Source organism: Zosterops lateralis (genome assembly GCF_965231275.1).
Source record: "Zosterops lateralis genome assembly, chromosome: 1".
In the NCBI taxonomy this organism is placed as follows: domain Eukaryota; kingdom Metazoa; phylum Chordata; class Aves; order Passeriformes; family Zosteropidae; genus Zosterops; species Zosterops lateralis.
In genome coordinates this window covers 79099288-79112980 of record NC_139762.1, presented here as the reverse complement: position 1 = coordinate 79112980, position 13693 = coordinate 79099288, and the positions used below count along the sequence as shown (strand labels likewise).

General features: G+C 34.9%; 1 protein-coding gene across 1 annotated transcript in view; it reads right to left on the bottom strand.

Annotated features, from left to right (window-relative positions):
* DNAH5 (dynein axonemal heavy chain 5) overlaps nucleotides 1-13693 on the bottom strand; it is a gene marked incomplete at both ends in the record, with an annotated part of 118624 nt that overhangs the window by 28768 nt on the left and 76163 nt on the right. Inside the window, 8 exons of the mRNA XM_083870670.1 lie at nucleotides 81-284; nucleotides 3259-3435; nucleotides 3646-3760; nucleotides 5257-5488; nucleotides 6075-6342; nucleotides 7016-7169; nucleotides 8018-8148; nucleotides 10729-10901. Coding sequence (XP_083726796.1) covers nucleotides 81-284; nucleotides 3259-3435; nucleotides 3646-3760; nucleotides 5257-5488; nucleotides 6075-6342; nucleotides 7016-7169; nucleotides 8018-8148; nucleotides 10729-10901 — 1454 coding nt within the window. The remainder of the gene's footprint in view (nucleotides 1-80; nucleotides 285-3258; nucleotides 3436-3645; nucleotides 3761-5256; nucleotides 5489-6074; nucleotides 6343-7015; nucleotides 7170-8017; nucleotides 8149-10728; nucleotides 10902-13693) is intronic.

Genomic DNA, 13693 nt, shown 5'->3' with positions numbered 1-13693 from the left:
TCTCCTATGAACACCAGAGAAAACACTGTCCCTTATTTTCTTATGTTATTAAAAGAAAATAATAAAGGTTGCACAATAACCTGTAGGCTCTGTAAGAAGTTCCCTGTTGTCATCAGCTTCAGAGATTCTTGCCACGATGGGACAGTACAGCATTTCTCCTGATCAATTTTCACGTGGTTGACTTTACGCTGGAAGAGCAGCAGCACACAGTCCATGATGCGCATGATGAGGTGAGGAGGCCGACCCAGCGTGCGGACGGTGGCAATATCTGCAGGTTTTATTGTCTAGGAATTCAAAACAAAGGGCAAAGCAATTACTGTAACTGTTTAGTTAATAAAACATGGAGCATAAGCTCCCCAACAGTATTAATCAATGGGAGAAAAATATTTATGTTATTTTTACCTCTAAAAAGCATGAAGCTAGAAGGACCCCCCAATCAGATTTTCGCTATTGATTCTTATCAACTACTAAGAAGCCTCAGTACAACAGCTGCACAGCAGCACCTTAAAACTCAAACCTGCCATGAACAGTTTTGACAATAAAAAAGAGCCAACCAGAAATATCTTGAAATTTTACTTGTTTTTTTTAATGCAAACATATTGACCAGACACTGAGTCTATAAAGGAAATACTTTTTGTTGACATCCAGCAAATGAAGGCAAATTAAGGAAACCAGTGATAAGGCCTGGTATACATATATGTTTGCCTCTTATACATCTTACCAGGAATATCCCTGGCTTAGAAGCAGGCCTGCAGGAAAAATAAATTATAATAAAGTATAAAAACCTATGTCCTATTAAGGCTAAATATGCCTAGGGTGCAAGTCTAACATTATAACTCATAACTCTACATCATGAATCAGAAAAGACTTATCAGAAAAGTCTGCTGAAGATGACTCCTTAGAGAATTCATTTGAGTAGTCGTGCTTACTGCACCACATCCAGAGCAACAAAACCACAGAACAATGGGATCTGCTGATGGGCAGACCTGCTCCTACAACAGACACAGCTCTGAGCAGAAGTTTTGCTTATTCACAGGCAGTTTAATCAGATCAAGTACATGACAGCCCAAACAGTAAGCAACAGATTACTGCAAGTGTTATGACACCTTGCTTCTACCCTAGCACATGCCTCACTTCATGAAGGCAGATTTTAATTACTGGTGTCTATACCTCAATAAAAGGATTTAAAAGTACTGCAGGCTATCCAGATTGCCTTCCCTCTGCCAGCCCTTTTTTCCCTTCAATATTTTGCTGCTTGTTTGGTTCAGTGTGCACCAAATAATTCACCCGAGTTTTTCCAGATATCTGTGTGAAAACTTTACCCAGTGTTTCTTAGTCACTGTTAGGAAATTCAGTTCAGCCTTTTTTGCTAACATACAAATTGTGGCAAAATTTTTACATTTAAATTTATTTATTTCCTTATCTAAAGTTGTGCATTTAATGTGTTATTTTTATTATGGGGCAAAGTGCAACAAAGTTTTACTGAACTTTGACAATTCTTACTCAAACTTTAAAAAACTAATCTCACTATATATTTAGAAATGCTCATAAGATGTTGTGTACATATCTTAATGTAGCATTTATCATTCTTAAAATAAGTTAAAAAGGGAATGAAATAGATTTTTTTTTTTAATCTGGGTAATGACCTTTCTGTTTATCAAATATTTTAGTAAGCATTTATCTACTCTGCAAGCAGAATACTACTATAAGAATCTCTAGCTCGAATTTGCAAATCTGTAATGATTATGAGATTAATTTTTTTAATTTTTTGAAAGATGCAGACCTATACAGAGAAGATTCTTGCTTAAGGGAGTGTATGAATGAATGCTGAGAATATATGTACACATTCTAAGTCTTTTTGTATGATGGTTTGCATTTCCCTTTTAGACATAGGCAAAGCAATTTATTATAGAAAATTCAAGAATTTCAAGATTCAACCCAAATACTTCTTCCCATTGAGAAGTTTTACAATAATGTCAGCATTGCTTTTACTTGAAATCAGGTTTCTATTTATTAGCACTCTACATTTCAAGAAGAGCAGTATTGTTTTGGTTCAGCCATTTCAGTCAAAAGCAGAAAGTAAGTTTTAATAAGATACAGGTCCAGACACAGGATACTGATGATCTCTTTATACTGCAGATGCTGACTAATTAACATTGCTTATGTTTTAACTCTTCAGAATACTTGCCCACCACCTGATTTGTTGTTTTGTTGTTGCTAGTTCTTCAACCTTTTTTCCTGTGGCTACACATATGGGTCTTCTAATACAAACCTCCCTTATTTCACTCTTCCCAGGTCAGTTCATCAATCTTCTTGCAGATTTTTGCACTCTGTCCTTTAAGCATCATGGCAGTCAGAGACTGTTAAACATCTCTCACTCAAAGTGAAGTTATACATTCAGAAGACCCATAAAAATTTTTCTACACTAGATTTCAAAGCTAATCATGCCACTCCTTCAAGCCAGTCTTTAACTGTCACAACTGCCAGAACCCTCTCAAATGGAAAGGTGTAATTTCTAGTAAATCTACATGAAACTCTTTGAGGTTTGTCTATCCTTCAGGATTTTTCTTCATACTTTTCTGTTTCTTGAGATATGAGGTCCCTGCTAGCAACTAACAGGTATAGTTCAGATTCCACTATTACTGCTCAAAGCAAAATGTCTTGAGGCACATCCTCCTATAAAGTAAGCTGAGCATACTTAAAGATAGATATTATGCAAGATCAGCTAATATTAATCTTTTTAAATCTTAAATATATGGGCATTCTATAAAAAAAACTACAAGAAAAGCATGGTGAAGGAAATTAAGTCTTAATAATGCCACAACTCCTAAGAAAAGATTTATTTTTTTTTAGAAGACAAAATAGTGGACCAGAAAACTTACTGAAAATGCAGTTTCTTTGTGAAAAATTAAAAAAGAAGGTTTGGATATGGACGGAATTACAACCGATTTTACATGGACAGCACTTCACTCATTGCACACAAACTGTTTAATAACAGTATCAATTTTCAGTTACTAGTCTAACATCAATCTGTAGATCATGCTGTATCAATTACAGTTCAAAGTTAAAACTTGCCTTTTTCTGAAAATTGACTATTTGGTGGTTGAAACTAGGAAAACAAAACTGAACCTAAAAAGCCTCAAAATACATATATTTATTTTTTTGTCAAGTGAAGAGTTATGCAATGCACCCACAATTTTGTATTTCAAAGACATCCACCTTCTTAGTGGCAATGTTATACATAGTCCAAGTACGAACCTGTAAGGCTGCTTCTGCCTCTTCCAAGGCAGGCTTGGCAGCTTCCAACTTCTCTTCAGCAATGGCTTTGTCAACTGTGATAGTGTCTACAATAACTTGGGCTTTGTCTTTCACTTTCTGGACATCACCCTTCACATTCTCAGCAGCCTGTGCTTTCACAGTAACTTCTTTCAATACCTAGAATGTGAGAAAACCCACGTCATAGTTAAAAGAGTTTTTGTTGTAAAATCATACCTGTCCAATTCCAGAAAACTCAAATAAGATTATTTCCTCCAAGATCCTTTCCTTCCAACACTTTAACTTAATTTTAATTTATTAATCTTTTCAAAATAGAAGGAATAAAAGGAAAAAAATCAAACAGCAATACACTCTGAAGGCTGTACATACCATGTCAGCTTTTTCATTGGCAATTTGAAGTTCCTTTTCTTTTACCTCCAGTTCTCTGCTTAGAGCAGCCACTGACTCAGAGGCCTCTTTCAATTTTTCCAGACCAGTATTTATTCTGAAGTTAAAAAGCAAAATAAGAAACATCTCGTACACTATGCAATTTACACTCCACTTTCCATCTATAGAATGAATCACATCAATCAGAATGAACAATTGCAAAAGACATTTTATACCAAAAATAAGACTTGGACAGGAACTTTCATCTTTCTGATATCTTCAGAATCAGTAAAGCAGACAATAAAGTACAATGATTAAGACTGTGGCTTGAAATTTTACCCACTTCTAATCAAGCAGTGTGTCTTTATATAAAAATCCTACATGTTGATTGTATAAATGTCACAGTCCCTCTTGAGCCAATAGTCAAAGAACTGAGTCCTGCACAGTAGAAAGCATTTTCTGATTACCAAAATTCTAAACATTATAACCAATCAATATTTCTTATTTGAAGTGGACACTGAAAAGAAACCAAGACCAAACAAGAGAGTAAAAGAAAAATAGTATTGAGGTAAGAATTTTCTGATTCAGTATTAAAATGCCCCTTCAACAGTGCCTTTTTTCTATCAAAAATTTTTCACTTGGGACTTTTCAGATGAGTTTAAAGGGCCTCTACAGAGGCTGCTATTGCAACGGCTATGCAGTATTTGGACAGCTGAACAAAGCGTAACCCCCAACAAAGCAATTCCAACAGTGCAACTAAGTTTAAGTGGAAGAAATTTGACTTAATGAACTAATTTGGTAAATCTGAAGTGGAAATCATGGCAACACTCTTCTGTTTTACAAGCCTTCACTCCTAACATAAGTAGAGGTTTTAAACTCAATTTGACCTTGAAGACAAAGAATGTTTTAAAGTGAAATAAACGAGTTTAAGACTTTCTTTAAGGTTTCCAGCTCTTTTTGACAATATTTCAAAACTGAGAAAGCAGTTTTTCTTAAGGGTGATTCCAACTGTTACATTAATTGCCAATTTTACATTATAGTTGGATTTTCCTGACATGAAGATATATCTGCAAATAGATACCATTAATAAAGCATCTGAAAATAGGAATAAGTATATAAAAACCACTTTCATAATCTACAAGTTAAAAGCTCAAGAGTCTAAGTGAGGCTCTGTGTTCAAAAAAACACTAAGGATATTCTTTACATGTTCATAACAGGAGGTTACAAGTTTTCAGCAAGAAAACAAAAGTTGCTCCCTAGCAAATTAAATTCTATTATCTATATATTATAAAATTGCATGTAGATGTCTTCTTTTACTGTTTAAAAACACATGGGTATCATTTATGTTCACCTCATATTCCCTCTACCTTTATTTTTTGTGCACCACTACTCTTTCCCTCCCACTTCCCTACTCCAAATATATATAGTCTTTAGCTTATGTGACAAGAGCAACTACAATATTTGAATAAGTTACATCTTAACATAATTTTAGGAGTTAAAAATACTTTTTTTTGCTGTGCAAGGAGATGAGCCATGCATTGAAATAAAGCGTATCACAATAGACCTACTAGGGAAGAAAACTACAGAAAAACAGACATAACCTGAGTAGTTTACCTGTTTGATAATGTTTGCACTTCAGCCTGCTTTTCTTTGTATGTGGTTTTATATCCCTGAATAAAGGTCAGGTAGGATTTGGGAGTCACATGTGTAGAACGTCTGTATCTTTGAAAGTAATCAGAACACTTTTCTGCCACTCCATCCTGGAATGAGCCCATACACTGCACAATTTCCTTCTTTGTATCAGCAGTGCAGTCCATATCAAATGAGGACAGGAAGTGTTCAGATACTTAGGAAAGAAAGAAAGCCTAAATGTGAGTAAATATTTATGAAAACATCTTAGCTTATAAACAAGCCACTATAAAACAAGTCAGCATGTATTATCTTGGCTTTCCCCCAGCTTCTGAAAAACCCAGTCTTCTTTATTCTTCACCATCAGATTCTGAATATTATTCCACACTTGTCAGTAAAAAGTATAGCCAAAGATCTGGCACGCTTTCATCTCCAAAGTGTGCAAACTGCTTTTGGACTTTGAACCTAGCTGCTACCTACCAGGGACTGGGTAATCACAGCCTTCCTCTGTATGCCCTATCACAGACACATTCACAAATAATCTCTTTCTTTAGTAGCATCTTTGCCTTCTTTACAAATGCTTTTAAGACATCTTCACGGGGAATTTTTTTTCAAACTGTGTTCAAAACCATTCCTCTGTCAGAAATATTTCAACAGTTTAATACAACAGGCTTTAAAGAAGAAAATATCTACGTCAAATTTTAGAATCCAGTAAGTTTCTTTTGGCAAAATTCAAAACAATTAAAACAGCTGTATCACCAATTAGAAAATTATGTGTCTGCAACAATAAAACCTACACATACCTGCCACCAGAGCATCCTTAGGCCATTGGCTGAACCAATCTATAGTGCATCCAGAAATGAGAGCAGGGAACTTCAGGGCTCTATTTCGGAATTTTTCACCCACAGGTGAAAAGCAAAGAACTACATGAAGGTTCTGATGGACTCTGGTCATGAAATAGTCATACAGAGCTTCACTGGTTGGAGGTCTTCGTGGATGTTCCTTTTTGAAGGGGGGAATGAGGTCACTAATGATCTCATCTACTTCATCACGTGCAAATAAGTTTGACACCTTTGGGAAGAAGGAAGATTTTTCATGCTTTTTGAGATGATCCAAAATACAGGATATAGCACAAGGTTCTTTTAATACACAGCATTGTAGGAAGGGACATACATCTTTTCCACTGAAGTTATTAGTACCTACCAACTCCTTTTACGCAGGTTTTAATTAAGGGATTCCATTAAACAGACTGAAATCTAACTTGCTCTAAAAATTTGAATACCACCCTTCAATGGCTTTGATTCTGCCTCTTTATAGTTCAATAACTAGTAGCAATTACTCAGAAACATAACCCTGAAATAATAAATAAGTCAAGAAAATCAAGAAGATCCATCTCATCCATTCTGAATATAAATTTACCATACGAAAACTAACTGTAAACTAATAGTTAATTTAACAGACAACTTTTTAAAACATCAGTAATATTTCCCAGTTCTCAATTTTATTTCTTTAAAGCTGTTCTCATGTCCCCTGAGATAGCTTCACTCACTCTAACCTAGAATTTTGTCAATTTTGTAGACTGCATTCATTTTTAATAATATTCTAATGACAAAAAGCACTTGAGATCTAGTTTTTGAAAGTGTACTCTTTGACCTGTAACAAAATCTTCAAACAAATTCTGTTATTTTACTTCAGAATTATAAATTTTAAAAAGCAGAAAACTGATTGTGAGAAGGTGTCTTACCTCTCCTGAAGACAAAACATTGTTCAAGTATTCCAAGAAAGACTCATCTTTGATCTCATTGTCTGTAAAAAGAAAACAGGTGCCTTTGCCTTGCAGTCCTGCTGTTCTGTATAAGAGTTTCAGATCTTCCATCAAGTTTAAAGTGTTGTATGATCTACAAAAGAAAGAAAAAAGTTAGTTGAACAAACACTCATTCTTTTAAAAAGAAGTCTTCTGTCTAAAAGGGAAAAAAAACCCAAGCAAATTCAAGTTAGAAACAATGTCTTGGAACTTAAGGCAGAAAGGTGCTTATTCCAGATAGATCCTCTGAGGAGACCCACACCAAGGGACCTTCCCACATGTGAATCTACAATTTCTTCTGCAGACAACAGACCTGCAAAGGATTTAAAACAGTTTAACTTCTCTAAAATGACATCTTATTTGAGTGCAAAAATTGACTAGTCCTACAGACAGCTGGGGAGATATTCATTCCAAGGCATTCAGAGAATGATTTATAATTTATTTTTTATCTTTTGTGAGCTATTTCAGAAGAAACCATATTGGGTTGAACAACATGAAATAAGGCAAAAATGTACTTGGAAAAGGTTGTCAAAACATGTAAAATCTACCAAATTAGAGGGCAGGGATAAAGATTCGACCTCCTCAGATGACAGCATTTTAAATATTACGGGATGAATTCATAAAGGCCTTTTGGATAGATAACTACCTGCAAATATTTTCAGTACCACTTAATGTACTGTGTAAAGACTCAAACTTGACACTGCCAATCTTCTTTCTCATTCTGTGAAAGAAACAAAATAATTTCCTACTCCAAAGATAGAAAAAGGTCACAATTATTGTAGAAAACCAAGCAAATCTAGTAAGTTTCAAGGGATTTTCATGCCCTTCCACGCTATGTGATGGTGAGCAGATTATGTTAAGCAGAGAATGCGAGCCTGTGTTATTTAAAGGAATAGTTAAAACATAAAGTACTTACTTAGTTAAATTTCAGGTAATCCTCACCTTGTCAACATTATCTGGAATGTGTCATAGCCAGCTATGAAGGATGCCAGTCTTGTCAAGCTCTGCTTTCCTGAGCCACCAACTCCAACTAGGAGAGCATTTCCACGAGGAGTGCGAATCACACGAGAAATCTGTGTAATATACCAGTCATTTATTGCTACAATGTGTATAATTGTACACATCCAGAATTCTATGCTACTGCATTAATAAAGTTATATTAGAAATTAAGAACAAATGAAAATTTTAAGGTTTAATTAAGGGATTCTATATTACTATTTTCTGTGGACATTTGTACTTTGCAGTATTTACTGTTGGCCTGTCAAATAGTGTAGAAACCATTTGATTTCATCACTGTGTATGTTCAGTTATCAGTAGAATTACATCTCCCACATAGTACAAGTAAATCTCAGCTGTGATTTCTTAGTGATGTGCTATCACAGCATGAGGGATTATCAAAATTGGGAAGGAAATAATAATTTCTCCAGTACCATGACCTCTGGATAACTTTGGTAAGACTCATCTCACCAGGTCCTTCCATTGTGACCCAGAAGACAGGATGTCCCAGGCATGTTAAATTCTGGACAAAGTCTCTTCAGTATTCTCTGCAGCAGGTAATAATACTGCCTTTATAATGAAACTTGTTACGCTTCTCATTTACTTGACTGTAAAAATGTACTGTATCAAGTACAAATATTTGATCACATCTCCCAATTAGATCTACATTTCTTTCCCATTTCATTATTTATCTTTTAAATCAAAAGACAGTAACTTCCTACTGCTCCAAATTTCCCTTCAGGTCAGGACTGTAAAATGTAGGCAAACAGACCCTTTAGAATTCAGAGCAAAAAAAAAATTTCAGCAGTAACTGTGAATTGCATACAGCACTTGTCCCACTGCCCACAGCCAAAATACAATGCCATGAAGCATGGATGCAGGTAGATGTTACCTGATGCTGAGAAAACATGTCTTTAAGTACAGGAGATAAACTTTCTCCACAGGCCATCAGTTGCAAGCAGACAGACCCTCATTGTACCCAGAGGAGCCTACATTAATATCCAGAGCAGCACAGAGCCAATTCCCTCTCAAAGATACAATAATACCAGCCAGCTGGTTAGCAGCTGGTCTCCTCCGTACAAGCAATGATGCACAGGATTGGCTTCTGTTGTCTTCATTATCTTGAACAGTTCTCTGATGACTCCAGAATTCTATTGTGTCAATAAGCAACCTGGGATACTTATTTACTTCCCTTTCCTGAGTAATTTCTTTCCAAGCTATTAAAAACAGTCATGTCCATTTCCTCTCATTGTAAACCTATTTATTTTACATACTTAGTGTAATGTATTTGTTATTTTCCATAGCTTAATGTTTGATAAGAAAGATAAAATCAAGTATGAAGGCTTATTCTAAGCTTCTTTATTATTTAGCCAGAGAAATAAAATTTAATTTGCACAACACCCTTGCAATATCACTGATCATTTCCAGGTAGAGGCACACAAGCTGTTAATTGGAAACTTTGTTCTCTATTTAAGATATCCCCCAGCTTTAACTCACTCAAATCATATTACGTCAGCTCAGATTAGGCATTATCTCAGCTGTGCCTATCTTACTTTCTCTTAGAAGCTGTCTCAGGTCTACAGAGTTGTTCCTGTTTTCAAGAATTTAGAATCATAGGAACACTACCTATTCATTTTACCCAAGCAAAGACTAATAAAATATTTCAGGTATTTCCCATCTAGCTACCCAAAGAAGATGTTCCTGATGACAGGTGGCTGTTCAGTGACGAAAAAAAAAATTACTACATCCTAAACTTATATACTTTTTCCCCCTAGGAATAAATGAGAAACCTATTGGTTAGTGTGATAATTATTTACAATTGTCCTAAATAAATACATAGCAGAACGTCATTGATTTTGCAGTGAACCTTAGAAAGAAAGGGACTAATTTTGTGAAATAACAAGAATTCACCCCAAAATCTTGAGAACTGCAGATGCAATGCATTTGTCAACTATATATATATATATATTTTATATTTAATATTATATTGGGGGGGATGATGCAATTAAATATTCAGTTCTTAATAATTGATTATGAGAAATACTGAAAACCTCAACTGAGGTCATTCAACCGAGACAATAGGGGTTCTAGTGTAAAAAAAAAAAAAAAAAAGAAAAAGGCTCTCCTTTGTATGAGGCCTATTCTGTGTGAACAATCACATCAAGCTGTGCTGTGCTAAAAGTTATGGTCAGTTCCAATCCATATTCAAAAGAACTTTAAAAGTAGTGAACATACTGTGGATCTACAAAAGAATTTTGGACTACATTAGTTCCTACTCGGCTGTGCGTACTCCTTCAGAAGCAACCAATTATGCCTTAAGCTGAATTTCATTTGACTCATTCCAAAGACAGAAAGGGCTCCCAGAAGAATTAAGAAGAAGGAAGGTTGAAATAGAATTAGAATAGCTAGCGCCATGATCCCACCAAACATAAAAGACAGGTATAAAAGAAGAGTTCCATCTGGTGCATTTTCTGAAAAGTTTTTAAAAGGTTTTAATACCTAGCCATAGAGTGACAGATCAAATATTTGCTAGCAATAAATTAGTTGCTGCAGTTTGAGAAGCCATTTGCCTTGATTCATGCATTCATGCATACCTCTTGCTCAAAGGAGATGTGAGCAAGTGAACAATAACAAATGTCAGTCCAGCAAGACTGTACCTTGACTAAATGAACCATAGCATCCTCAAAGAAAACCATGTCCATTCCAGTACCACGAACATTCTCATTGTATATATGTAAAAACTTATTTAAACGATTCCGTAGCTGATGAAATGAGGAGATTGGTTCATAGATTTTGGGAATATCTAAATTAACATCCTCTGGTTTTTCATCTAGAACAAAAAGCAAGTAATAAAACCTTAGCAGTTTAAATAATTGACAAAGGTTCAATGAGAGGATAAGTAAGTGAAGAAATCTAGAAGTTTCACCACCCAGAAACAGGTTTATTATACATAATATTATATATTAGATGTACATATGAGAGTGCTGAGTACACCCTGCCTGCAAGAAATGGTAATTTCTATACAAATTTTAAAGACAAAATGAGGGAAAAAACCTAAATAGCCTTCTTTCTCTATATTGGAAAATTGAATGATGAAAAATGATACTTCATTAGGTGCTAGAGAAAAAAAGTAGCACCAGAGAATGAAGGTAAATAAAATACTGCAGTTAAAAATCGCAAATGATCTTTTCTGTAAAAAAAAAAACAAGTCTAAATTGGTTAAATAATTGCACTAAAAGAAAATACCCTTGAAATTAATAACTGCCACAATAAAAAAAATATATATTCACTGTGAATTAACACACATTTGTTTGCTTAGGTGACATGAAAGGCACAAGTAAACTCTGAAAAAAAGGAAGTAATAGTGCTGCTGCCTCATCTTTTCATTCATACCTTAATCATGCTGAAATGTGACATGCCTTCATTCATAAGAATTCTTACAGCAAATAAAATTACAGAAAAGTTGAGATTGGCAGGGACCTCTGAAGGTCATCTGGTCCAATCCCTATTCAAATGGGCTCAAAATAGAGCTGGTTCCCCAAGACCATGAACAGGTGGCTTATGAATACCTACAAAGACACAGACTCCACAACATGTCTGGACAACCTGTACCAGACTGTCACAGTAAAAAAAAAAAAAAAAAAAAAAAAAAAAAAAAAAAGTGACTACTGATGTTCAAGTTCTTCAATTGATTTTTCCAGTATATTTATGTTTTCCTTGCATTGAGGAACCCAGACCTGGACACAGCACTCCAAGTGTGGCCTTACTAGTGCTGAAAAAAGAGAAAGGAGTACTTTCCTTGGCCTGCTGGCTACATTTCTTCTAATGTAGCTCAGGATGTCACTATTTTTTCTTCCTGCAAGCGTTCATTCGTGTTCAGGGTGGTGCCAACCAGCACCTCCAGGTCCATTTCTGCAAAGCTGACTTGCAGATGGGTGACCACCAGTATATATTGGAGCGTGGGACCTTTCCTCCGCAGGTCCAGGACCTTTCACTTCCCTTTGGTAAACCTTATGGAGTTCTTGTTAAGGTCCATCAGGTAGGCAGCACAACCTCTGGCGTATCAACCACTCCTCCTAGTTTTGTGTCATCTGGGAACTGGCTTGAGGGTGCACACTGCACCATCATCCAGACCACTAAGGACAATGTTGAGGATGACTCAACCCTGTGTTGACCCCTGGGATACACCATTAGTTACTGGTCTCCAATTCAACTTTGAGCCAGTGATCACCATTAATCACAGTAAAATACTAGTACAATTTTGATTATTTACACACATTTAGCTCAATTAGTTTCAGGATTTCCTGATCTATATATGCTAAAGGATGTATTTTTCCAGTTATCCTAGATCAATCAGTTTTGCTAAGCCTCTTCCAACCTGATGAAGAAATATATAATTCAGAACATTATCTCCAATTGGTAGAATTAAAATCAGTTAAATAAGTCATTCCAGTAAAATAAGTATTTCCCTAAGGCTTGGTAAAGCACTAGAAGCCAGTGTAAAGGCAAGGGACAGGAAGGTGTCTTTTCCAACCCAACTCTACTGCATTTAGAATAGTGTCTGTAACTTTTTTCTTTTTTCATTTTTTTTTCTCAATTTCGTTTCTATTGCACCATTCTAATACTCATGCTATTTCAAAAGAAAAAAAAAATAAAAAACAGAAAAACAATAACAAAAATAAAACCCAAAATACATATATAAAAATATAGTTTAAGAAAAGCACATTTTACCACAAAACCTATTCTCTCAAAATACAGGGATTTATAATTCTCTTTCAGCTGTTCTTTATATTGGGTTTGTTTGCTTGAAGTCACCTTAATTTCAGAATTTTTAGCTCTATATTGCTTCTTCATATGAACACTCCTCTAGATTAAAACCTAATTAAATCAATTGACTTCTTATTTCAACCTGTAAATGCACTGGTTAAACAAAAGGAGTATTCCAGGTGGAAATAAATTTCTTAAAAATTGAGTAAGACATTTAAACAACTTAGCAGCTGATAAGAAACTAATAAGAAATACATCAAGTAGTTAAACTGCAGAGATATTTTCATAGTTTTGAAACATTTAAAATAATTATATCATCTTAATTCTGTTCCTACAGTTTTATTAATAATGTCCAAGGACACTATAATCACGTACAAAAAGTAAGAAAGGGCAGACTTTTCCACTATTTAGAGAGGCAGCTAACAAAAGACATTATTTTAAAGTCTTGTTCAGTCTGAAGATTCATAATCACAAGCACTAAATAACAATGTCAAAACCAACTGATAAAAACACCTTTGAATAGGTAGAGGGTCTTGTGATCACTAGCACCACTAACAACTCCTTTGAAGCTAAGATCTAAAAGTTGACTAAGATCTAAGTCATCATGTATTTATCTCAGGGACAAACATATTGTGCTTTTACAACCCAGAGACAAAAAGATGATGTAGTACTAGTAAACATATTACTAATCTGAGCATAGGGTTCTTTGAAGTCAATGTCAGATGTAATTTTTTATATATTTAAGAGCTCAAAAATCAAGGTCCTGCTCTTACATTTCCACCATAATGGGAAAGACTAAATTATAGGGACAAATAAAACAAAATTATGCTTGCAATTCGTTTCATTTAAAGCCAA